At 43.5% G+C, this 24,621-nt stretch overlaps 2 protein-coding genes and 1 long non-coding RNA gene across 7 annotated transcripts in view; 2 read left to right on the forward strand and 1 right to left on the reverse strand.

Annotated features, from left to right (window-relative positions):
* The first annotated feature begins 1,565 nt into the window (after positions 1 to 1,565).
* On the forward strand, positions 1,566 to 17,281 carry PABPC1 (poly(A) binding protein cytoplasmic 1). Of its 3 annotated transcripts, none has more exons than XM_083822606.1 (15): positions 1,566 to 2,381; positions 7,117 to 7,310; positions 7,414 to 7,529; positions 9,322 to 9,461; positions 10,737 to 10,831; positions 11,796 to 11,933; positions 12,020 to 12,115; positions 12,581 to 12,853; positions 13,030 to 13,123; positions 13,299 to 13,409; positions 14,245 to 14,399; positions 14,858 to 14,942; positions 15,119 to 15,249; positions 15,534 to 15,664; positions 16,837 to 17,281. In XM_083822606.1, the coding sequence occupies exons 1-14, from the start codon at positions 2,189 to 2,191 to the stop codon at positions 15,624 to 15,626; spliced, it is 1,914 nt and encodes a 637-aa protein (XP_083678732.1). In that variant the 5' UTR covers positions 1,566 to 2,188; the 3' UTR covers positions 15,627 to 15,664; positions 16,837 to 17,281. The 3 variants fall into 3 exon arrangements, with proteins under 3 accessions (XP_083678732.1, XP_083678731.1, XP_083678733.1); XM_083822605.1 differs by having other exon boundaries at positions 15,534 to 15,629; XM_083822607.1 differs by having other exon boundaries at positions 9,322 to 9,452; positions 15,534 to 15,629.
* On the reverse strand, positions 16,984 to 23,652 carry LOC310893519. Its single transcript, XR_014579052.1, has 2 exons — positions 23,420 to 23,652; positions 16,984 to 23,295 (listed from the first exon to the last, which is right to left on the reverse strand). It is a non-coding gene; the product is annotated as an uncharacterized lncRNA (long non-coding RNA).
* Positions 23,653 to 23,656: 4 nt separating this feature from the next.
* Positions 23,657 to 24,621, forward strand: part of SNX31 (sorting nexin 31) — a 32,212-nt gene continuing 31,247 nt past the window's right edge. Inside the window, exons 1-2 of one of the 3 annotated variants that reach the window (XM_083822614.1) lie at positions 23,657 to 23,720; positions 24,171 to 24,245. Coding sequence is in view for 2 of the 3 variants with exons in the window: in XM_083822612.1 (XP_083678738.1) it covers positions 24,027 to 24,092; positions 24,171 to 24,245 (141 nt within the window). In the remaining variant the exon portion in view is untranslated. Of the gene's footprint in view, positions 23,721 to 23,775; positions 24,093 to 24,170; positions 24,246 to 24,315; positions 24,457 to 24,621 lie in introns of those variants that run through there. The other 2 variants (XM_083822612.1, XM_083822613.1) reach the window with 2 other exon arrangements.

Below are 24,621 nucleotides of genomic sequence, written 5' to 3' on the forward strand. Positions count from 1 at the left end.
TTCCCTGGTAGCATTACTTTCAGAAAACTCTGAAGTTGTATGTTGTTAAAAGTCTAAGAGCAAGATCAGAGCCCACCTCTGCTGAACAAAACTCATCCTGCTGTGTTTTTTTTAAGTGGGGCCAGGGAGAAGAAATGCCCTGCTGTGCTCTGGGCACTTTCTTGCTATTATCCAGGAGCACAAAGGACAGAAGCAGAGTGACCTAACTCACATGATGGAGCAAGAATACGCCTAGGAGAGAAGAAATGTATAAGAAAATGTTCAAGTGCCAATGACAGGGAAGTGGGAAAGAAACAGTGGCATGCAACGGGTTGGTCTGTGGAAAGGAGATGTGCTGAAGAGCAGATCAGGGCAAGGAAGGAAGAGCAGAAATGAAACAGTGCATAGCACGTCCTAGGGAGGGCATTATAAACTAGTACTTAAACTAGGTACCTTGATTCTTTTGCCTAGAAGAAAAACAAAGTTTAAATTCTCATAAGCACATCAAACTTTACTATAAGCCACTGCTGCCTCTGGCTGTTTGCTTTACTCATCTGTCAACCCTTGCCATAGCAGGGCCACCAGAAGAGGACACGTTAGTTTGTCAGCTGCTTCGATGCGGTGCCAGTGCCCGAGTTCAAGACACCAGTGCGGGGCAGGGCGGGGGTGAAGCGAGACGTCCCGCTTTGCTGGGGAGCAGATAGGGAACTGCAGGGTCTGCTGTGGGCTCGGTGGCCTCCAAGGCAGCCGCTGGCACGGAGGGATCCCTCACACGCGGCGGTGGTGAAATTCCTCACGTTCCTCCTCCTACGGCCCTGCCGATACCCGAGATGGCTAAAGTGGGTGACTGGAAAATAGATATGACAGCGCAGACCTCCTTCTACTGAGACTATATTGAAAAAAAAAAAAGCACAGAAGGGCAGTTATATTAAATATGGAAGAGGCGTTATCTCCAAGACTTGTGCAGATGCGGTGTGTTTGTGTGCCCTGTGTTTGTACTTGTGTGTTCAGCAGCAAGGAGGCACGCTTGACAACATCGTTTTGTGACGCTCAGAAACCACGTTTTATTAGCGAATAACCCCAAATTCACATAGTTATAACTTTATTTCGGCAGGCGGCTCGGCAGCGGGGCTCCCCACACGCCCCAGCACCACCGCCCCCCCCCACAGCGCCCTGAGACGCCGCCCCTCCCCCCCCCGCTCCCTGAGGCGCCTCCGCGGCCGTTACCAGGCCCCGCCCCCTAACTACGTCACACCGCCTCCAACGCTCCCCCCGCAAGGCGGCGGAAGCAGCCCCTCCGCGCATGCCCGGGCCCTTCCCTTTTTCCGGCCGGCGCGCCGCCTCTAAGCCCCACCCCTCCCTCCATCGCGCATGCGCCCCGCCGCCCTGCCGGCCCCCCGCCCCCCAGCCGCGCACATGTGCTCCCAAGCCCGGCGCATGCGCGCTGCCCCCCTCCCACCGCCCCCGCTGACGTCACGCGGCGCACGCGCCCTCCCCGCCGGCCCGCCCCACACGGGCGGCGGCGCGTGCGCAGCACCCGCCTCCCCCCCTCTCCCGCCCGCCTCTCCACCCCCTCCCAACGCGGCGGCGCATGCGCGCTGCGCGCCGTCGGTGCGTGGCGTGCGGCGTCGGTGGGGGCGGGTGGGGGCGGGGCGGGTATATATAGAGCGCGGCCGGGGCGGCGGCCTCCCCCTTGTCCCCCGGCCGCCGTCGGTGCTGCGTGCGCAGTGCGTGTGCTCCGGACACCGGGACACGCCGGCCCCGCCGCCGCACCCCCTTTATTACTTAAAAAAAAAAAAAAAAAAAAAAAAAAAAATTAAAAAATTTTAAAAAAATCCTAAAAAAAAAAAAATCCTAAAAAAAAAAATCCTTAAAAAAAAATCCTTTAAAAAAATTGCTTAAAAAAAAATACTTAAAAATAACCCGTCCTTCCTTCTGCAACCGGCCGGTTTTGATATAAAATAAGCCCGGTGAAGCGAAGAACCCCCCTCCTCCCCCGGACCCGCACGCGGACCCGGCGCAGCCGAGAGGAGACACGGAGCGAGCCCGAGCCCCGCACCGCCGAGCCCCGCACCGCAGCCGTTAAGTTCCGAAGCCGCCGCAGCCGCCGCCGCCTCCCCCCGGCCCTGACGGAGCGCCGGGCCGCCGCGGCCTCCTCGCGTCGCCAGCGCCTTCCCCCCTTCTCCCCGCGCCGGGAGACGGCGGCAGGATGAACCCCAGCGCCCCCAGCTACCCCATGGCGTCCCTCTACGTGGGGGACCTGCACCCCGATGTGACCGAGGCCATGCTCTACGAGAAGTTCAGCCCCGCCGGGCCCATCCTCTCCATCCGCGTCTGCAGGGACATGATCACCCGGCGGTCGCTCGGCTACGCCTATGTCAACTTCCAGCAGCCCGCCGACGGTGAGCCGGGATTTTTTTATTATTTTTAATTTTTATACATATATATTTTTTTCAGGGGGGACCGGGGGGTTGGGGGGGGGTGCGGGGAGCCATTTTGCCCCCTCCCGCCGGTCCCGGCCGCCGCATCCATTTTCCGGCGGCGCGGGGTGGGGCCGGAGGACGGTTTTAATGGGGGGGGGGAACCCTAAAAACGTTTTGGGGACGCACACGGGGACACACACACGCAGACAGGGCTGGAGTTGGCGGCTGACATGCGGCCTGCCTCGTGGCGGCAAAGGCGCGGGGGGGGGGGGGGGGAGGCGCTTCCGCGAAGCGGGGTGGAGGGGAGGAATTCATCAAAAAAGCACAAAAAAGGGCAAAAAGAGCCCTGGGGAGGCCCCCCGGAGGCTGCCCCGGCTCGGCGGCTCCTGGGGTGGAGGCGTGGGGGCGGCCGCGGCCCGGGTTGTTGGGGGGCGGGGGGGGGAGGCTGGCTGGGAGGAAGCGCGGTGGTCATTAGCACCTTGTAATAAGTCCGCAGGAGCCGGGTGTGTGTGTGTGTGAGCGTGATTCACAGGCACAAGGAGGAAGTAGGACGGCCCAGGATCATCGGGGAGCCCGCGGACGGTCCGCTCCAGGCGCAGGCCGAAGCACTGGGGCAGATTTGTCACGTGTAGGGAAGGTGGGGGGAATTATTTGGGCTTCCTCTGGCTGCTCTTTGCCGTATCCTGGCCCGGTTGTCTTCGCGCTACACCCTGACGTCTTGTTTGTGAAGTTGCTTTTTTTTTTTCCTCTGAAACTTGTCTTACGCGTAATGCTCCCATTTCTCTAAAGTTACATCAGCAGAGAAACTTCCTGTGTAGTTCTCACCAAGTCTCTGCGAAGTTCGGCCAACCAGCTCGCTCCTCCGGAGGGTATTGCTGTAAAAGAACCAAATCCGACCGATTTTAAGTTTTGTGGAGACCAATTAAAAGAAAAAAAAAATTGGCCAGCTAGATCATATTTGATTTCAAGTACAGTTAAGTAAACAGCTTTCCATTATAATGGGTTTATTTTCAAGCATATGAAAGAGATTTGAATTACAAACTTTTCAGGCAATTAGATTAACTGGCTTTCAGAGTTGGCTTTAGTATGTAACCATTATCAGATCGGACTTCTGGTGCACCAACGTTATCTGTGTGTGAGTATTAAAAGTTACTGTCTCATCTCTTTAATAAGGCATTTCATCTGCTATCAGCTCTCTCACTTCATAGAGCTTTTAATTTATTCAGACAGCGTTTAGGACTAGAGGATTTAAATGCTTGCCTTAACATTCTTTCCTTTCAGTTGGTTAAAAAAAACAAACTACAGTACAGTTTACTCTCAAAAAGCAGAATAAGTGGTGAGCACAGTTCAGCACCGTGATATGATAATGTCAGGGCAGAAGCTGAAGGTGATTCAAATGCTTTTCCTCCTTAGTAATGACAACTCCGCAAGGGTGGGCCTTGCCTTTGTGGTTACCTAAACAACCTCTTCAACCCTACACTTTGTGACTTAGTTTTGTAATTTGCCAAATGGCGGGGGAGGGGGGGGGATAAATAGAGCTTTTTCACCTGAGCAGTGTTTGCATTCAGAGCTTGAGAATGTGCCTCTTAGGAAAATGCTATTACTCCAAACCTGTAAGTATTTTTCTGACTTGGGGGATGGAGGTGTCCATGTTTGACACCCAGTCCGGTTCAGCTACAAGTATTTCTCGTCTGTATCAAACAGGCATGGGGCACCTCACTGGAAGCACCTGTTTAAAATGCACGTCGATGATACCGTGTGATCATATGTTTGCAAGAATTCGATGTTCTTGGCAAATACCTAGAAAGTGTTCGCTGATCTTTTTTGACAGATCGCACTTTCCGGAAACCTTGAAACATTTTCTGGAACCTTGAAATAGCAGCTTTGAGGTTAAATGGTTATGGCTGTAGTCATGTTGGTTTCTTTTTAATTCCAAGCTAGCTGCCTTTTCTTGGTTTAGCCTAATTCTTACCTACATCTCAGACTAGGCTCATTAAACAGCCAGTAACAACCAGCTGGGCTTTTGAAAAGGTCTTTGAAGGTGTGCTTGATGTTACCAGCTGCCTATAAACCAGGGATCTCAAAGCTCTTCCGAAAAGTAATTAGGCCGGATGACACACTTGTGAGGTATGCTCACATTTCATAGCTGTGACTTCTTCTCGCAATTTGAGTCATTGTCCGGAGTAAAGCCCGAGCAGTCTTGTTTAATCACTAAACCAGCCTTATCCTTGAGTAATCGGAAACTGCAGTTTTCCCTTCAGATTTTTTTCAGTGGCTGCGTTTCCAGAGGTTTATTATCTCGTGGCTATTCCAGTGTAGGTTTAGCACCGAGTGTGTATTTTGTGTGATTTTGAAGTTGCTGCGAAAGTTGACCGGCCAGTTGCTCGTGACTAAAATGGGAACCAGTGACTCATTCAATAAAAGCTCCAGCAGAATCAGCAGAAGTATAGCCTGGGTAGGTGTGTCCTCTTGGTAACAAGTTAACTACTGAATTGAATTGTCCCCCTGCAAACTAGTCCAAGGGTTCCTATGGCAAGCAGCTGTAGTGTGATGAAAGCAAGCCAATTTTACTGCTTACAAATCTTCCTGAGTAGCAGCTTATACCTAGTATAAAGTATGTAAAGTATTCTGGTAATCTGTTAAAGTATATTGTGGTATGACTGTGGCGCTGGTTAAGCTGAAGTCTTCCTATTTCTTGTATTTCCACTCCACGGAAAAGATGAGGAGACTTTCCCTGCTGTCCTTGTCCTTGTGGAGAAATTGTATCAGCCTAAGGTACCTGCTCACTGCCAGTTCAGTTTGCAAAGGCTGGTGTGGAATCAGCCACCGGCAATCGCTTCAGATCAGACATTTGGGAAGCATGTCCATGAGCACACATTCCTGAGGAGTTTCAGGATTATTCTAGAAGCAATTAGCATGAATTAGAAAAGCCTCTTTTCTAGTAAAAGCAGGCCCTGTTGCTACTTCTGGAAATAATGAACTGTTTATTACTGGCACTTTTGCTGGTGCTGGCAGTAATAATTTTAATGACTTCCAGGGCAATCCCAGAGTGTTAGATGTTTCTACCGCAGCAAGCCTGATATCCACAACTCGTTCTGTTTGGCCAGCAGGTTTTTTAGTAATTTGGTGTTCTAGTACTCTTTGTTTCTAATTACCAGTAACCAAAGCTGGCTCCTTCTCTCCTGCTTGATTTATACATAAGTTTGTGAAAGCTTTGTTAACTTACACAAAAGATTGGCAGTGTCTCTATTTTTGTGGCTTCAGCTCTGAATCAGTTGTTGACTGTCGTGTGACTGTAGTACTAGTTTCTGCAGATGATTTTTAACAAGAAAATGACTTTTACCTGTCTGTCTAGTTAACCTCTACAGATGTCTGTCTTCAAATTCATTTGTGATCTGAAAACATGGCAGTAAAGGAGATGATACATGGTGTGTTAGCTGAACGGAGGCCAACTGCACATTTTCTTTGGCCATAATATCCAGCAGCATAGCCAAATACATAAGCAGCACTAAGAGGAGAATCAAAAAAAAAAGATTTTGGTTGGGTTTGGCAATGTGGTTGGCCTTTGGTCCTTCTCCTGAGAAAGACAAATAAGTGACATGGTTACTGGCTTTAAACTAATACTAAACGATTTCGCTCTTGTTAATGTCGCGTTGCCCTGCTGTATGCAGAGAGCAGTGAAATGAATTGGTACCGATGGCTGTGACCTCAGGTATTTATTGGGGCTTTTTTCAGTGTTCTTCCAGACAGACAGGAACAAAACTGGAAAGGAGCTAGTGTAGGAGATCGTGTCTGCAATAATTTAGAGCTGTCTCTCTTTCTTGCTTAAGTATATTGTTGACTTAAAACATCATAGACATGTCTCGTTGCTTTGAAGAGACATGAAAACTGTGAGGACGTCTTGACACTTCCCTGTCTAAATATACTGAGGTCTTAAATTCAGGCTTTGAAAAGTTAGTTATGGAGTTCTACTGGAAAAACTGCTCCTCTGGAGTCACAAAACCTTACATTAGCTCGTTTTGCTGTTTTAATGCTTGCTCCTTCTTTGACCTCGTATATATTTCATCATGAGCTCTTAATATATATTATTTGAGATTTTTTAAGTAAAGTACTATTTTTACTTCTCTTTGAACTGTCCCCGGCCTGGAAGTCCATCGCAGAACTTTGTTTTTTGTCCCTGAAGTGTTGTGTTGGAAAGCTGCTTGAACTGCACCTGGCTGAATTGCAAAGCAGTTCTGTCAGTTCAGGGCTGCTGCTGTCTTAGGAGTTGGTATGTAAATGTTTGCAGAAGCTGTACCCCTAAAGCATTTTTTGATACAATATGGTCAGCTGCTCTTGTACAAATGTAAAAACCGTTCCTCCTGGGGAGTAGGTCATAATTGCCATCAGTTGATAGACTTTCTCCTGTCCGGGTGCCATTTTTTCATGGTGGGGTACAATCACTTGGGCTAGTGGGATTTCTACTGCTTATTCAGCTAACCAGTGCTCCTTCCTGTTTCTTCGGCACAGCTTCTGCTGAGGAGTTTTTGCTGGTTTTTACTTGCAGAAAAGAGGAGGGGTTACCTGCACTGGAAGTTTGGATTTGCATCTTGGTGGTTATGATACTAGACTTAAAATAGCTAAACTTTTTTTGAAGAACTGTACTCAAAATGCTGGTTTTGCACTTGCTAAAGCAACTTTAGTGTTTCCTACTAACTCCATGATGTCTTTCCAGCTGAACGAGCTTTGGATACCATGAACTTTGATGTCATTAAAGGCAAACCAGTGCGCATCATGTGGTCTCAGCGCGATCCATCTCTACGCAAAAGCGGTGTAGGAAACATCTTCATCAAAAACTTGGACAAATCAATTGATAACAAAGCTTTGTATGACACATTTTCTGCTTTTGGAAACATCCTTTCTTGTAAGGTTAGTGCAAAGTTAAGGGTACATTTAACAGTTTGGCATTTGGGGGGGGAAATACATGCTGGAAACATTCCATGGCTATTACAGCAAAGTTTTTCTTTAATAGGTGGTATGTGATGAAAATGGATCCAAGGGTTATGGATTCGTACATTTTGAGACACAAGAAGCTGCAGAAAGAGCTATTGAAAAAATGAATGGTATGCTGCTCAATGACCGCAAAGTGTAAGTACATAAATATGGAGTCGTAGATCAACAGACTGAAACTCTATTTAAAGTAGACATGGACTCAAAGCTTACCTAGAAAAGACAGGTTGTTCTAAATATTTCTAATTTAAAATGATATAGAATTTCTGTGCTAGGAATACTACAGACTGTATTACCTACCTATTCTAAAGCCAGAATATGTTCAGAAAGCTCTGCTAATGCAGTTCAGGAGAGAAAAAAGTTGTATTGCCTTAGAAGTCAGTGCTGTAATGAGGGTTTGGGAACTTCTCTTTTCTGATTTTACTGTTCTGAGATAAAATACAACACCTACCAGAGTTGTGTGATGGGTATGTTACTGTTTTTGAGTGAATCTTAAAGTGCTGAAGCTACTAAATGTTGAATAGTGGTCTGATTATACTGAATGTTCTTAATGTCTGTTAATAGACATACCTGGGGAACAGGAGTAGAAAATAAAACTTATGAAAACAATGGTTTAAAAAGTAACTGTTCTATACTGTAGGGAAAAAACGATCTTTTGGCAATTGGTTAGTGATACCTAGGCTGGGCTGGTGGGGGTGAGTGTGTCTCACAGCTGTGCTTAAGGGATCATTATGGTATTTGGTATAGTTGCAAAAGAATAGCTCTGTAAATACTTCAGTGGCTTTGGAAAAAAGGATAAATCAGCATCAGCTTACCCTTGTGGATTATTTTTACATGGGTGGATCAAGCCATGCACAGGGAGAGTATGTCTTTTGAAACTTTAGTTTTCCCTCTTGCTCTGTGCTTGGCTGGCATACTGTGGATGTTTTTACTCGGTTTGCTCTTTATATAACCTTTTTAAATCAGTAAAAATGTCAGCATATAGTCATAAACCACAGTATTTACATAAACTTTGTTTAATAAAATGCATCATAAAAGCTAGTTATGCTTTGAATTTCTATTCAAGGTAGGTTTTTAAAAGTGAATTAAAATATTCTGCTCACTGTCAAAATCTGCTGAACAATATTGTTCTTATCCTTGGTTACTACAGATCTGGTGAAGTTGTCAGTACTGAAGAAAATGTTGAGCTACTGTGTGCTGCATTATTGAATTGGTTAGGTTTGGAACTATGAAGTTCAGATGATGATTAGGGAATAAATGTCTGTAACCAGAAATCGGTGTATCTTGCACTCTTGTAACTGATGTACTGGAGGAGTTCCTTGGATTGTAGGGTGTTCTGTTCAGCGTCTGTTCCTTCTCTGCCACTGTGAGCTGACCTTTAGTGTTCCCAGCCAACTTGCAATGATATTTGACTACAGAGCAAGTTGCACTATTTATTTCTCCATGCCTATTGAGAGAGGTGGGGGAAAACAAGGGTTTGCTTTGATACGGGCTGGAAAGGTGTATAAGGGCATGCAGAAGGTTAGTTAAATAGCCCTTGCTTAAAAGCTAGGTTGGAGAATGGTAACTGTTCTAAGGCTGCCAAGCTTTTAGTATGACAGATTATGCTGGTATCTGGAATTTCAGTTTACTTAGTACTCTTTCCCATTGTCCGTGTGTCTCCTGATGTCAAAGGCTGCACAAGAGCAAACAATATTGCCAATAGTTTGCAAGTGTTTTTATGCTAGTAATTGTGATAAGCACACTAATATAGAAAAGGATAGTAAAATTGTTTTTGATGGTTTTATTTTGAATATTTTACTTAAAGAATTTCATGCCTATAATGAATAATGAGACTGATTAAGAATAAAGTATGCCAGATGATTAAAGCAAGTCTGTCAAGGTGTTAAAATTTACTTTGATCTATTCTATTCTGTTCTTCTGCAACTAGATTTGTTGGAAGGTTTAAATCTCGTAAGGAACGCGAGGCAGAGCTTGGAGCCAGAGCAAAGGAATTCACCAATGTTTACATCAAGAATTTTGGAGAAGACATGGATGATGAGAGACTTAAGGAACTCTTTGGCAAGTTTGGTAATGTCTTACGCTTTGAGTTTATATAAACACCAGTGAACTTCAGCTCTTATAGCTGTATGGTGCTTTATAATAGGAGGAATCAGATGGCTGTCTGAAGTTTTTATTTTAAAAGTATGGAAAACTTACTACTTCACTACATTTTGAATTTGAAATTGTAATTATATCCACTAAAGAATTTTTAAATGGCCATAATATAGAATATATAATCCTCCTATCAGAATTGTTTGATAATTTGAAAACTGTGTCTAGTCTTTTTAATAGGTTTTGCAAACTCTTTAAGCTGTAACTAGAAGCATTTTCTGTTCTAGTACAGAGTGATGTTGCAAGTTCTGTGCAGGAAGCATGAGAAATGAGTTTCCTGTAGCTTTTTCACTTTGCAGATTTAGTTTTATTCAAGGTATCTCTGTTTTCATTACTTGGTTACATTGTGGTGGTTTCCTTACTCTGAAATTATAAGGAACTTTGCCATTGGCAAGCTGTTCGGTTCTGTCTTGACCCTCATTTATGCTCAGGGCAGAGTTACGGTAGGCATATGATGTATATGATGTGTCACCATCGAGTTAGGAAGTTAGTTCCTTTATCCAGTGAGATTCTCACATTGCTTTATAGGCCATATCTGTTATCTTCAGCCTCATGGCTTTTTATGTTGTATTTTTTCCTGTGCTTTGCTGTTCTCCAGTGGATATCATGCAAACCAAGGCAGAGCCTTGTATGTGAGATATCGTATTGCAACAGTATAGCAGCATTCACAGGAAATTCCTTTCCACTGTTATGTTTGTGGATGAAATGGTAACAAATTTAGCTCATGTCTCCCTCAATTGAGTCTGAACTACAACTTTCGAAGGTTTGAAAGAGCTGAGCTCTCACCAGGATAAGAAAGAGGTGTGAAGCACATGGCTAATAGAAGGCCCTCCTCTCCAGGTTTCAATACCTGTTTGAAAGGACAGAAGTACTAACACTTCTTAAACATCATGGGTTTTCTCCATTAAAATTACTTCACTTTGAAGTTAAATTCCTCCCTCATTTTGGCTGAAAATACAGTAGTTAAGAAATTCAGCATGGCAGACATCAGCCATAAAGGCTGTAGCTCAGCATAAGGGCAAATCAGCAATTTTGTATTAATGGATGGTGCTTACTAGATACTATCATTGGTGTAGGAGTCTTCTGTAGTATAAATGCAGAAACTAAATATTAAAACTTCTAAACAGTGTTCAAGACATGAGGAGAATATACTCTGTATACACCACGTAAAATATCTCATTCTCTTCTTAGGTCCTGCCTTAAGTGTGAAAGTTATGACTGATGAGAGTGGAAAATCCAAAGGCTTCGGCTTCGTTAGTTTTGAAAGACATGAAGATGCCCAAAAAGTAAGCTTTTGTACTTCATGTTAGGAATTCTGTAACCTGAGACTCAAATAATAAGTTTCATTGAGTGCTTTGGAATCTTGTGAATTCATTAAAGGCTTTTAATTGGTCAAGAACACTGCAAAAGCAGGTATCTTCCTAAATGACTGAACACAGCTGATATCACTTAAAATGCTTTCTTTTGAGGAAATGTCAGTTGATTTGAAGAGCCTATTAAGTTAAGGTACTCCAAGAAAGGCCCTGTTGTAGTTGGGCTTGAAGGTTTTGATGAGATTTGGATTCCTTCATGCTGGGCAACATGCAAGCATAGTAAATTATTACATCCCTGCAAAACCCAGATGAATCATAGGATCCAATTTGGTTGCACAAAGCATTTGTGCAACTGCAAAGCAGAAAGGATGGAGGTTTTGAACTTCAGGACTGCAAAGTCATCAGGAAAGCTATTAGTTTTATAGAGTATGTTTGGCATAGCTGTAAGAAAATAGCCTTGTGATTTCGCTTTTACCTTGAAAAGTAACTATGGAACAAGGGTCCTATTAATTTGTGTGTATGTCTATAACGTGCTGGTGTGCTGTATAATTTAATTCGTTGGCAGCTGTTGCTTTGATGTGTCAGTTTGCTGTGGCAGGAAGGACATAGCGTCAGGAGAAAAAAGCAGCACAGAGCAGATCAGGGCCAACAAATGAAGTTTGCTTTTCAAAAGGCATTTCTGTGATTTCTCAGTAGTGCAAGTGCACAAGAAAAAGCTGGAACAAATCCTGTCTTAAATGTGCATTTTTCTCAGCCTTGCATACGTTCATCAATGAATTGCTTCTCTCACAGCAGTCAGGATCACACATGGTGTGTTTCAGATAACTTAGAATACCAATGCCTCAGTAAATGTGATTTTTATATTTGAATTACTTTTTTATATGCCTGGAGAACACTGAAATATAAACCACTACTAACTTCTTGTTTATTAATGGAGGCTGTAGATGAGATGAATGGGAAGGAGCTCAACGGGAAACAAATCTATGTTGGCCGGGCTCAGAAAAAAGTCGAAAGACAGACGGAGCTGAAGCGTAAATTTGAGCAAATGAAGCAGGACAGGATCACCAGATACCAGGTTTGCTTTTAATTCAAGAAGACTACCTTTATTTTTAGATTTATGCAAATCATTTGCTTTTAAAAATAAAATTACTTTTTTTTTAGGGTGTAAACCTTTATGTGAAAAATCTTGATGATGGCATTGATGATGAACGCCTTCGAAAAGAATTCTCCCCATTTGGTACAATCACTAGTGCAAAGGTAAAGCAAAGTTTGCAGATTGCACTCCTCCTTTTGTTGGTGAATGATGATCCTTCACTAAGGAGGAGCAATTTATTGCCTTGACTGACAGAAATGTGACCCAATCGCCTATCATTGCTACTGTTTTATATACATGGGCTTCTGCTTTCTTGATTTTTGTACATCTCAGATTAAATACATCATGCTATTGTCCTTTCTTAAACTGCATATTACTGCACATGAGTGTGAGAAAAGTTACATCTTTCCATTGCAATGGTGTGCTCAGGGTTACTTCACTGAGATTTTCATCTGTATTCACTAAAGAAATAGCTTGTTCAGCAGTGGTACTCTTTTTTTATAAATCCATTCAGTAAAACAAGCCTGTGGTGTCACTTGTATAGTAAGCTGAAAAAGGAAACCTGTGTAAGTTGAATAGGGATAGACATAACATTCTCTTGTTTAAAAACCGTGCTTTGTACTTGGCAGGTCATGATGGAAGGTGGGCGCAGCAAAGGATTTGGGTTTGTATGCTTTTCATCACCAGAAGAAGCCACCAAAGCTGTCACAGAGATGAATGGTAGAATTGTGGCTACTAAACCATTGTATGTAGCTCTAGCGCAGCGTAAAGAAGAGCGCCAAGCTCATCTCACCAACCAGTATATGCAGAGAATGGCAAGTGTAAGAGCAGTACCTAATCCTGTAATCAACCCCTACCAGCCAGCACCTCCTTCAGGTTACTTCATGGCAGCTATCCCACAGGTATGTATAGAGATAAGTAACTGAATGTTTTGTACTGCGTATCAAACTTGTTTAGATTTAAGAGTAAATAAGACAATTCGAATGTATCCATAACTTCAGCATAGCAGAAAGGTGATGGACTGTTCAGTATGCCCTCAGAAGATAACAAAAGTACATGATGTTTTTGCATTTGACAGACTCAGAACCGTGCTGCATACTATCCTACTAATCAACTTGCTCAACTTGCTAGACCTAGTCCTCGCTGGACTGCTCAGGGTGCCAGACCTCATCGTAAGTCACTTCTTTACTCTTCCTGCAATTGTAGTAAACTCGATAGCCTTTACCTTTGAAATTTTACATACATTTTCATGGTATTAGTGTCTTTGCCACGTTATGATATTCCTTCTATACTCTCCTCACCATGCAGTGTTTCAGTGTGTAATGTGAGATACCTTTCCTAAAACAGCATTCCAAAACATGCCTGGTGCTATCCGCCCAGCAGCGCCCAGACCACCATTTAGTACCATGAGACCGGCTTCTTCACAAGTTCCACGAGTCATGTCAACACAGCGTGTTGGTGAGTTTCACTTACAAAAACTTACACTTAAAATATAAAACCTTTTTTTAAATTTTGCTGGTTCAGAATCTCAAACATAAGATCAGTGTCATACGTGGTACTGCTTCTCTCCTTTTCCAGCTCTGACTAGATTGGTAAGCCAGTATCACCTTTTACTAGCTGCTTAAATTGTCCCATCAAAGAATGAAAATCAGACTCCAGATGTGGTCCTGTCTCTAGCACTGAACAGTTCTTGCTTTATTGTCCGTTTCAATAGGTTTCAATAGTATTGTATGAGAGCTGCTACCGTTTCTAAATATCAATGTGGCAGTTTAATAAGTTGCATGTAAAAACACTGAGATGATCCAATTTCAGTTCTTAACTAATTGTAATAGAATATTGTGAGCTGCTATCGTGCAGAATCTGCACATGACTGAATGAACCAGAACTGATTGTAATGGAGTCTTAACTGAGAACATATTAGGTGGTGTTTTTAGCTGTCTACTTCATGAGAGTATCCTTTTTTTAGGATGACTGTTGACAGTGCGTATGCTCAGGAAATCATGTCCGTTGAGGTTGGGATGAAACTACATGAGTACTCAACCAAAAGTGAATTGTTTCCTCACACATCTTTCTAGAACATGTAAAAAAAAAAAAAAAAAGGTGACTGGAGAGTAACAACCAGTAGATCTCTAGATTTGAACCTTCAGATGGGACCAGTGATGTGACAATACGACTGAGATGAATCTAATGCAATACCAAAATTATGTATTTGGTCTTGGTTGTTTTAACTTTTGTATAGTGTATGCTAAATTAAAAGTGGAACTGTTCATAAGCAGAATTGTTTTCTTTTCAGCTAATACATCAACACAAACAATGGGTCCACGTCCTGCAGCAGCAGCTACTGCAGCTACTCCTGCTGTGCGCACAGTACCACAATACAAATATGCTGCAGGTGTTCGCAATCCTCAGCAGCATCTTAATACACAGCCACAGGTTGCTATGCAGCAGGTATGTAATTTTAGGAACTGGTCATGCTTTTGCTGTTTCTTCTTGCAGATGAAAGGCAGGGATGCTTATGATTAAGAGTTTCCTTTGTAAGAGCTTCCTTTGTTATTGTAGAATTGAGGCTCTGCATTATGGCACCAGTTTACAGCCTTGGGGCTTTGTGTATTTCAAGTTCACCTGGGATGGGGTGGGACCTATGTTACTTCATATTTTCCAGTTGCTTGATACTTTAGCCTGAATTTTCTGTGTTTGCTCCACAGTGGAGTGGTTGATGCTAATCTCCAGCATCACTGAGCTCTAACCAACACTACTTGATTAAATTGACTTGATAGTCATTTTTTTCCAGGTTTCTGACAGTGTAGGCATTGTTTGTGCTGAGTTATATAACAGTAGATACTTGAAGCTGCATGTAATTATAAAATAGAATTTAATTTTGAAATGGTGTAATATTAATTTTGCAGCCTGCTGTCCATGTGCAAGGTCAGGAACCATTGACTGCTTCCATGCTGGCTTCTGCCCCACCGCAAGAACAAAAGCAGATGTTAGGTACGTACATGGTCTCTCTCCTGATGCCTTGTAGTGGAAGAACACTCAAAGTACTCCAAAATGCAGAATAAATGGTTTCAGGAGTAGAACAAGGAGGAAGTTGTTGCCCTTTTCCCTTGAATCTAAGCTGTGTTCATCAGATGAGATCTGTGACTCCTGATAACTGTTTTTTCTAGGTGAACGTCTATTTCCTCTTATTCAAAGCATGCACCCTACTCTGGCGGGTAAGATCACTGGTATGCTGTTGGAGATTGACAACTCTGAACTCCTTCACATGCTCGAGTCTCCTGAATCTCTTCGTTCGAAGGTGGGTGGGCCTTTGCCTCCTGCTAATTTCATAAGCAATTAAATCTACTCTGATTGAGCAGGTGTTTGTGCTGGCATGGTGGAGTAGTGGCAGTGCAACACTGGCCTGGGGTGACAAGTTAGAATACTCTGTTTTGGTGGGTGGCAGTGACTTACGTTTGCATGAACTGGAACTAATGTTATCCCTGTTAATGATACAGGTATTGTTTGTATGTATAATTTAAACCACTTCATAAACTTAGAAATAATTAAGCTTCCCTCTGTTAATTTTTTTTTACTTCCCAGGTTGATGAAGCTGTAGCCGTACTACAAGCCCACCAAGCTAAAGAGGCTGCTCAAAAGGCAGTTAATAACCCCACTGGGGTTCCAAGTGTTTAATAAGTAAGTTTTCTGAGGAATGCAGAATGCTTTATAGGGTGAGTAGGGCAATAGTCCCTAGTCCATGGCCTTACAAGCAGCGTGTTTCTAAGCTCGGTATCATTTACAGCCACGGAAAGTAGAAGCTGTGGTCATGGTGGTAGGATAGTTTTGTGCTCTGTGCTGTTGTCCAGTTCAACTCTTGGTTAGCAAATGCTACCAGCACTTCATCGTGCATATTTAACTGGAATTAGAGCATTGTTCCTAACAGCATATTTAGCTGGTACTACTTTTGGACATGCCTGCAAAAGCGAGAAGTTCTGTCAAATATTGCTGTTCATATTGTTAAACAGGAACTTAAGCAAATTGTGGAGGAAGTAAGCTTAAATGATGCTAAGCCCTACTGTTCCTTACGTGTTCCTTAATGGCAGTTAAAATATTATCTGGATTACTTTTTCTGATTGGTTAATATCTTAATTTTGCATGACAGGAAGAGGCAAAAGGTTTTACCTTTACAGTTTCAAAAGTGGAAGAATGTTGTGGAGTTAGGGATAATGTAGGCGTCTATTCTCCATTCATTCCTGTTAGGTTTTGCCTGTATGTGAACTTTTCACATTTATAACTATCAGCTGAAAAGGCCTGCTTTTAAATTTGATCACTCAAAATCTTCATTTTTCTTGGTCTCCTTCCTGCAGGCATGAAATGGTCTTTTGGAGGCAGGATGAGTCATGCTTTTTCCATGCTGCTTTTTTCCTTTTTTGCTAGTGACACTTTCACACCGGAGATTAAGAAGTGTTGAATAGTTGTCTGGCCTAAACAAAGCTGCCCAAACTTTGAAAACATTACTCCTTGTGTTCTGTGATGTTTTAGTAATAGGAATTTGAAAATACTGTAATTGTTTGAGCTGTGGTATGCTGACCTTAGAGTAGAGGTCTCTGCTCTGCAATCAGGTTAGTTGCAATAACAAAGTCTTGTGCCTAGCCCTTGTCCAAGGCTGGGCTGTGCAGAGTACTGTTTAGTTTTAGACTTCGTTCTATCTTGCAAATTATTACAGACTTGAGGTACTTAAATATCTCTAAAAAGTGCGATATCTGCCTCTGTGATATCCTGCTTGTAAAGAACTTTGGTATGATCAATATTGTGGAAGTACAAAGTATTATCAGGCTTAGAGTTGCAGAAAGCAAGGTGCTACTTTGATTTTAATAGCTAACAGCATTGTTTTTGTTTACAGAAAGATCCGGGAACCTACAATCTAGAACTTCGCTTCACCGAAGAAAAAAAAATCTAAACATGGAAAAACTATTAAATATTGAGAAAAACATTGCAAAATATAAAATAAATAAAAAAAGGAAAGGAAACTTCGAAGCTTATGTACAGAGCAATGCCGGGGCTAGTAAAACAAATGCTAGTCCTAGATTACTTATTGATTTAAAATTAAAAAAAAATAGTAAAATAAAAAATACAAATTAATGTTTTATAAACCCGGGGGAAAAAGAATTTTCAGCACAGTAAAAAAAAATTTAAAGCATTCCTTTCTTTAATTTTGTAATTCTTTACTGTGGAAAAGCTCAGAGTATCACCACTGTTTTAGTTGACAGTGAGAATTGATAGCTGAGCAAAGAAACGTAATTTGGATTATAAAATTCTTGGTTTAATAAAAATTCCTTAAACACTGATTTACTTGTCATGGTTTTTGTACAGTGTCTTCCTGATAAGGTAGTGTTTCAGAATATAGAGTAAGAATCTAACTTGAGTATGTTTTAGCAGTTTGGCAGATTAGCCTACTTTTGGCCACCTGTTAGTGGTAATACAAATTTAGGCTTTAAACAAAAAGAGCAGCTAGATCCACATCTGGGTTTAAAATCCTTCATAGCATGATGTCTGGGCTCTTGTCAGTGTCTAATTAGAAGTAGCCCTTGAAATATTGTACCTTGGTGGAAGGAAGAACCTCCATATAGGTCGCCTGCTGTTTCTTTGGAGTTAACACTGAACGTGGCAATAACTTCACTGTGGCTGAGATGGAGGCAGAGTAGTGTGGATACAGGTGAACGAACAAGGATTGTCTGCAGCAGTGTTGTAAGATTACGTCACTGTGAAGGTACAAACACAAGGCTTCCTAGAACAATAAGGGTCAAGTGGCAATGTATTAAAGTGCATATTAACCAAAAGATAAACACAGCAAAAGTCCTGTGGACAGGGCTGCTTAATCCTGTCTTGAAATAGCTGATGTTGTATTCCTCAACACAAGTAAAAGGCTACTGGATAATTTTAGCTTTGCTATATTTTGCTTTTTTTCCAATATGGTGAACAAATCCTTTGTCAAAGGCAACTTCAACAGCTAGCAAGAGATCTTTTCATTAACTTTCAGTACAGTGAGCTTACCCAAAATTTGCTATTTTAGATGAAATTTCTGAATGGTGAAATAATCCTAGCAGCTCTACTGGCTCAAGGAATCTGCTGTTTCTTGTAAAAGGTCATCATCTTGTTTCATCCTTATATTTATAATTTTAAAAATAGAATGGAAGGCGGGGGGGGGAGTTATATTGGTCTCAATCTGATCTGTTGTATAATAGTGAAGAAAGAAATGTGTCTCCAGTTGGAGGCCAGTTGCTGATGGTGTCCCCCAGGGCTCAGCATTGGAGCCAGTTCTCTTCAATATCCTTACCATCATCTGGATGAGGAGATCGAGTGCACCCTCAGTAAGTTTGCAGATGACACCAAGTTGGGCAGGAGTGTTGATCTGCCCGATGGTAGGAGGGCTCTGGGTAGGCTGGATCAGAGGGCTGAGGCCAACTGTATGAGGTTCAGCAAGGCTGAGTGCCAGGTCCTGCACCTGGGGCACAACCCCATACAATGCTACAAGCTGGGGGGAAGAGTTGTTGGAAAGCTGCCTGGTGGAAAGGGACCTGGGGGTTGATATCCAGCTGAATATGAGCCAGCAGTGTGCTCAGGTGGCCAAGAAGGCCAACAGCATCCTGGCTTGGATCAGAAATGGAGTGGGCAGCAGGACCTGCCTGGGAGGTGATTGTCCCCCTGTAGTCTGCTCGGGTGAGACCAAACCTCAAACGCTGTGTTCAGTTTTGGGCCCCTCACTACAAGAAGGACATCGAGGTCCTGGAGCGTGTCCAAGGAAGCACAAGAAAGCTGGTGAAGTGTCTAGAAAGCGAGTCCTATGAGGAGTGGCTGAGGGAATTGAGGTCCTTTAGCTTGGAGGAAAGGAGGCTCAGGGGAGACACTCTACAATTCCCTTAAGGGAGGTTGTAGTGCGGTGGGGGTTGGTCTCTTCTCCCAAGCACCAAGTGATATGACAAGAGGAAGTGGCCTCAAGTTGCACCAGGGGAGGTTTGGTTTCAATATTAGGAGAAATTTCTGCACTGAGAGGGTTGTGAAGTATTGAACAGGCTGCCCAGGGAAGTGGTTGTCACCATCCCTGGAGGCCTTCAGAAAACTTGTAGAGCTTAGTGACATGGTTTAATGGTGGACTTGCAGTGATAGGTTAAAGGTTGGACCAGATCTTAGAGATTTTTTGCAACCTAAGTGATTCAGTTATTCCATGATTCTCCACTCTGGCCTGATAGGAGCTACAGTTCAGCCTGTGTGCACCAAAAATGTCCAAGTAAATAACCAAACATGGCAAAACTGAATAAAAATACAAGTTTGTGAGCTGCCTTTAACCTGATATAGGACCTTACTGAGGTCAAGAGTTTTGCAAGAAGTTAATTTTGTGATCAGCTACCTAGGGAGAGAGTAATGAAAGTCTTTGATAAACTTCTTTCGCTGTGTATGTTAACAGATATGTTGAAGTTGCCCATCTACAGATGGATTACCCTACAGCTGCTGCATTGCTTCCTTTCCCCTACCTTTAAGGCTGTAGTTTCTGCAAACTTGCAGAATGAGAGGCATTTTCTACCCAGTTCTGGCCTTTATTAGTTTTGCAGAAGCGATAAAGCGGGGGGGAGAAAGGAAGTAGCAAAGTCAGCATCTTTGTTTTAAAAAGATCTACCCAGGGAGGAGGGCATGATCCTTAAACACTGCAACCCACCGGGTTCCAGCGGTTGTATTTACAGGATATGATTTCTGCAGAGTCACAGAAGGAGTTAGTGAGTTATTTGCAGAATGCTATCTGAAGTCTGTTTTATGGGGGAGGAGGCCAGTGTTTTCTGAACCTATTGCTGTAATCTTAAAGCCCTACAGCATGCTTTCTGATGTCATTGTGAGCATCCCGTCCCCATACCCCAAAAAAAAAATTGAAAAGTTAGACTTTATTTTTCCCCTAGTTCAGAGATCTTCAGAATTTTTTTTTCTGTTAAGTGAATTTGAGAAATAAACATAGCATACAGAGGTGGTCTGGCATAAATGAATCCTTTACTTCCCACTTCACTAAAGGAGTGTTAAGGTAAGCTTGTACAATTCTCATGTTCAGTCCTGTCCTGATGGAGGCAGATGGGGTTACCCTTTAGTTTCCAGTCTTGCTGCAGTGTGGGACTGCAATTAAGAATTTTGAAACTGGATGGTAAGTCCTACAAAGGAGGCAGTTCAAACAAGAAACGTGTATGATAAGAGGCTGAATGCACAACTTTGTGATGTCAACTATAAAAGCCATTAAAGCTTTGGAGATGGTTTTAAAAATTAAAAATCCTTAGCACCATAATAAAAGTGTTGAAGAATTGTGTGATGTTAAAATGTAGACCTACAGACCAAATTATTTGCGGGTGTTTAAGGGCCCTAGCAGGAAACTTAAGAGCCTGCCTCAGTTCTTGTTTCCCCAGATAAGAGTTAATGTGACTTCAGTGAGCCTGCAGGAGTTAAACCAAGTTTTTTTTTCTATTCTGTAAGAACATGCAAATTATTTAACCTTTTGCATGTGGGGGAACAGAAAAAGGAGGAAAAAATGAATTCTTCCAGCTTTGCACCAGTCTTCTCTGGGTGTGTCAAGCATTAGCATCTGTACCAGCCTGAAACACTAGGTAGTTTCTGTAACAGAAGGAAATAGTGAGGCAATTCTGCTGAGGTTATGAAGACTTAAGGAAATGAAACCCTGTGTCTGTTAGGTTTTCCATCCCACTCTTGATTACATGGCAGTTCCTCACTGTGTATCACAGACATTTAATCGATGTCTTCTGTTTGATCTACATTTTTTTTTGGTCTTAGAGATAGCGAACTGTGATTTGTTAGCGTCTCTATCAATGTTTCGTTAGAGTACTACTGTTAAATTTAAACAATTCACCACACAGAAAAGTCAATTTACTCGGCAGAGGTAGAACATTGTTGTTCCCTTGGGTTAAAGGCAGTCTAATTGGCAGTCACTTCCTTCTGCCACGCATTCCCTCATAGCATGTGTCAGAGGCTTATGCTGATCCTCCGCAGCCCTGCAACTGCTCAGCACTAAGCTGATTTTGCTGAATCCTCTGGTATTTCATTCCTTCATTCCTTCTCCCTCTTCCATTCTCTAACCACAGCAAACACTTCAGAATTTAGCAGCGGCCAAAAGCCTACCCTTGAAATGAATGGTGATTTGAATGAATGAATGCTGTATTCACCCTCAGCTCTCCCAAGTAGGCTGTGTCTTTATGTGCAGCTAAATCCAAGGTTTGGTACAGAGGCAATTTGGATTGCACGCATTGTCTTTGCTGCTCTAGAGAGGGCCAGGAAATTTGGATTTCATTGAGTGCTGGGGTACATGTCCTCCTAAGAGGACAAAGTGGTGGAAATCAAGATGTTCCTGTGTCAGGCAGTGTTAAAATTGCCTGTATGCATTGGTTATATGCTTGCTTTTGAAAAACTAAACAAGTGAGACCTTCAGTCCTTCTACTTACATGCACGTCCTTCTCAGCAGCATCGTTAATAATTTCTGTGGACAACAAACACGACGTGGAAAGAAGGTCACTTACTGTTTTGGGCTAGGATTCCTAGCAAAAGGGCTTTCTGAATTCTTAGACATGTTTCTGCTTCGAGTAACTTGGATAATTTGTGGGGTGAAGGGGGATGGTTTATTGCAGAGTTGTTTTCCAAACTGATGCGTTAAAGGGAGCCTGCAGAGAGTTCTGTCCTTAGGACCACAATTCACTGAGCTGTTGGAGGCATGGCACAAAGCTCTCCATCACCAGCAGTTCCGACCATGCTACTTGGGATTAAGCAGGAAGCTCCATTTCTGTGAGTGATCTTTCCATTGGAGTTGCTGAAAATGCTTCAGGTCTTTGATGGAGTCTCAAAGGCAGCATGCTGACTTAAAAAGGATCTGCAACTCCAGAGCTAGCAAAGGGAGTCGGTCTAGACACAGGACCTCTCTGTTTTCATGTCAAGACTGAGGAAATCCTTCTACACATTACTCCCACTGGCTGGCAATTTTCATTTGGGATCCTGTCTCTTCTGAGCCCTGTATCTCACTGCCTCCCTTCTTCACAGTTTTTTTCTTCATTTGATATGACAGAAGGAGGAACACACCCAAAAAAAAAAATCAACAAAAAACCACAGATACAATTCCTCAACAAGGCAGGCAGAGGCCTCAGCATGCCAGCAGCATAACCACCATCACTTGGGAACGGGTCCATGCGCTACAACTATGTGAAGGAAAGCTTTTAGTCCATCTTACCTTCTGTAGGATGTGGTTGATAATGACAGATGTTAGTTGTACCCAAATGAAAATGCAGCTGGCAGGGTTACAAGTCCTTAGGATGCAGCAGTGAATGCAATTTTGAAACAAATGCTCTTGGCTACACAAAGACTACAAGGTACATGTATAGTCGAAGCACCCTTTCAAGGAGTAGGGCAACAAGAAAAAAAGAAAGAATATTTTTCAAAAATAAAATAATTTGAAACATTTCTTAGATTTCTCACTTACTGAATTGGGATTGAATGTAATCATTAAGAAAAAAAAAGGAAGTGATAAGCTTGGCCAACATAATGGGCCTGTTGCACAGTATGTACTAAGAGCAGCATATCTATGCCAAATAGTCTCCTGCTCCCTAGGTAACTTGCTAAAGAAACATCCCTAATCAAGTCACAGTCCAGCTGGCTCTAGCTGCCCAGAGATACACACTTTTTTGATAGCTCTGAGCATAGTTTAAAGTGTTCCATGTAATGTCTGAGCACTCAAAAAACAAAAGTGATGCCCTGGGCAGGTTAGCTGGTTGTGTCACACTGCATTGACAAGGACTGTGGGTTACACACTGTCTAGGTTAAACCTGAAGTCACTATCAAAAGTGGGCCCTAAACATATTGCATTGTCACACCTGTAAGGAGAAGCTTGCTTCATCCTGTCTCTTGCCTCTGTTAGATTTGCCACCAAAGTTATCTTGGTTTCCTCTCCTGTAGTTTTCCAGAGAGGAACCAGAGTCATGCAGATGGGAAAAGACCACCAACCTAGAATGACAGCAGAAGGGGAAAACTCCAGCCTATGGCCTGGTACATAAATCTTTCCTCTGTCTGCCTATACCTTACATTTTGCCATCCAACTCCTTACACAGCTACCTTACCTCCCAGGTGGAGATGTGGATTTCCAAAGTGACTTGGGATGTGAATGAGGATGCATGCAGGGAGAGGAAGGAAGACTCTGCCAGAGCTCCCCAGGGTGCAGGTGCCTCACCTCCAGGTCCAGCGGGGCAGCTGTGACGCTGGGATCTGCAAAGCCGGCTCTGTAAGAGGGCGGTTGCGTGGGTGCTCCAGAAGTTGTCAGACTGGTTATATTCGGCTGCACAGATGAAGGAGAAAAACAAATCAAGTTATCAAACATGTTACACAATGTTATTTGCCTTACTCTTCTCCATTTTCTCTAGAATTTCCACAGTCCGTTTTACTTTCTGAAAAATATGTACAAAACCTTGTTCCACTGGGAAGGGGTTTTCCTCAGGTCATCAAATGAATCATAGCCTTTCCAAAACATTTTTTTTTTCCTCTTACAAAGAGCTTTTTGGTGAAACCAAAGTACTGCGTGCCAATTAGCAGGAGCAGGGTTTCAGCTGCGTTACCACCGTGTTGATTAACTCGTTTTGTGTCTCCAGGAGCACCGCTTGCGTAAGGCTACGAGTGCTTCCACTCACGCACAAAGTCCTGGCTGCGACCGTGTCTTTTCCTCAGTAGTACCAGAAATTCGCAGAAGAGAAGTTAGGAAATAGGGCGAGTGAAACTTGCCTTTATCCTTAACGTAATTAGTGATAGACAAAACGTCCCAGGGCAGAGTTGAGCCTGCTTCTAACTCTGTTACGTCTTTGGCCTCAGGTTTCCTGGCCCCGTGACGGGTGTGGGCGCAGCTCTCCCCGTGAGCACTGCCCCACGCTCATTACCCACGCTCATTAACCTTTAATTTCACCCCAGCTTCACCCCTGGCCCTCCTGAGGCCCTGCTGAGGCCCTGCTGGGTGGCACCAGCCCTGCTCCTCAGCTCGTGCTCCCTCCCAAAGCCAAGCCAGGGCCTGCCCCAGCCATGAAGCTGCACTTCAGCATCCCCACCGCCGAGGAGCTGCGGGAGGGGCGAGGGGGCCGCTATGTGGTGGGCTTGGGGTCAGGGTGGGTGTGTAGGTGGATGGTGGGGGGCTTGGTCACGGCTCTGACGGCTCTGTGCTTGCAGGTCTACTCCCTGTTCCTGGAGGGCTTCCTGCTCGGCAAGGCTCGGTACCGCCAGCTGCGCCGCTGGGACGAGCAGGTGAGGGCTGGGATTCAGCCTCTTCCCCTCAGCCTCCTTCCCCTGACACTATTCCTGTGGAGAAAATGTCTGGGAAAATCCCAAGGGTGGGATCCTCTGGTCTGAAGTACACCCGCACACCCCTTGGGGGTGGCCCTGTCCTGTGTAAGGGGGCCTGGGGCAGCACTGGGAGCAGTGGGGGATGCTGTGTGGTCCCCGTGGTTATTCCTGGGTGAGTCCGCATGATGACATCTCTCTTTGCTGTTGTTTTCTTTCTTATCCCTTTGGCCTCAGTCCCTTTCCCCTCCATTTTCCCTCTGGTGTTGTTAGGAGGAGCAAAGAGCATGTGACCTCGAGCTCTTCAGTGGAAGCAGGCTGGCCAGGCAGCAGTCACTGT

The sequence above is a fragment of the Anser anser genome (genome assembly GCF_964211835.1).
Source record: "Anser anser genome assembly, chromosome: 2".
Classification (NCBI taxonomy): Eukaryota; Metazoa; Chordata; class Aves; order Anseriformes; family Anatidae; genus Anser; species Anser anser.

Excerpts from the sequence above, each read along its gene's own strand:
- PABPC1 (XM_083822606.1), top strand. The coding sequence starts at position 2,189 with ATGAACCCCAGCGCCCCCAGCTACCCCATGGCGTCCCTCTACGTGGGG. Across the intron at positions 7,311-7,413 it reads GAAACATCCTTTCTTGTAAG|GTGGTATGTGATGAAAATGG; the intron begins GTTAGTGCAAAG and ends TTTCTTTAATAG. Across the intron at positions 9,462-10,736 it reads GGAACTCTTTGGCAAGTTTG|GTCCTGCCTTAAGTGTGAAA; the intron begins GTAATGTCTTAC and ends TTCTCTTCTTAG.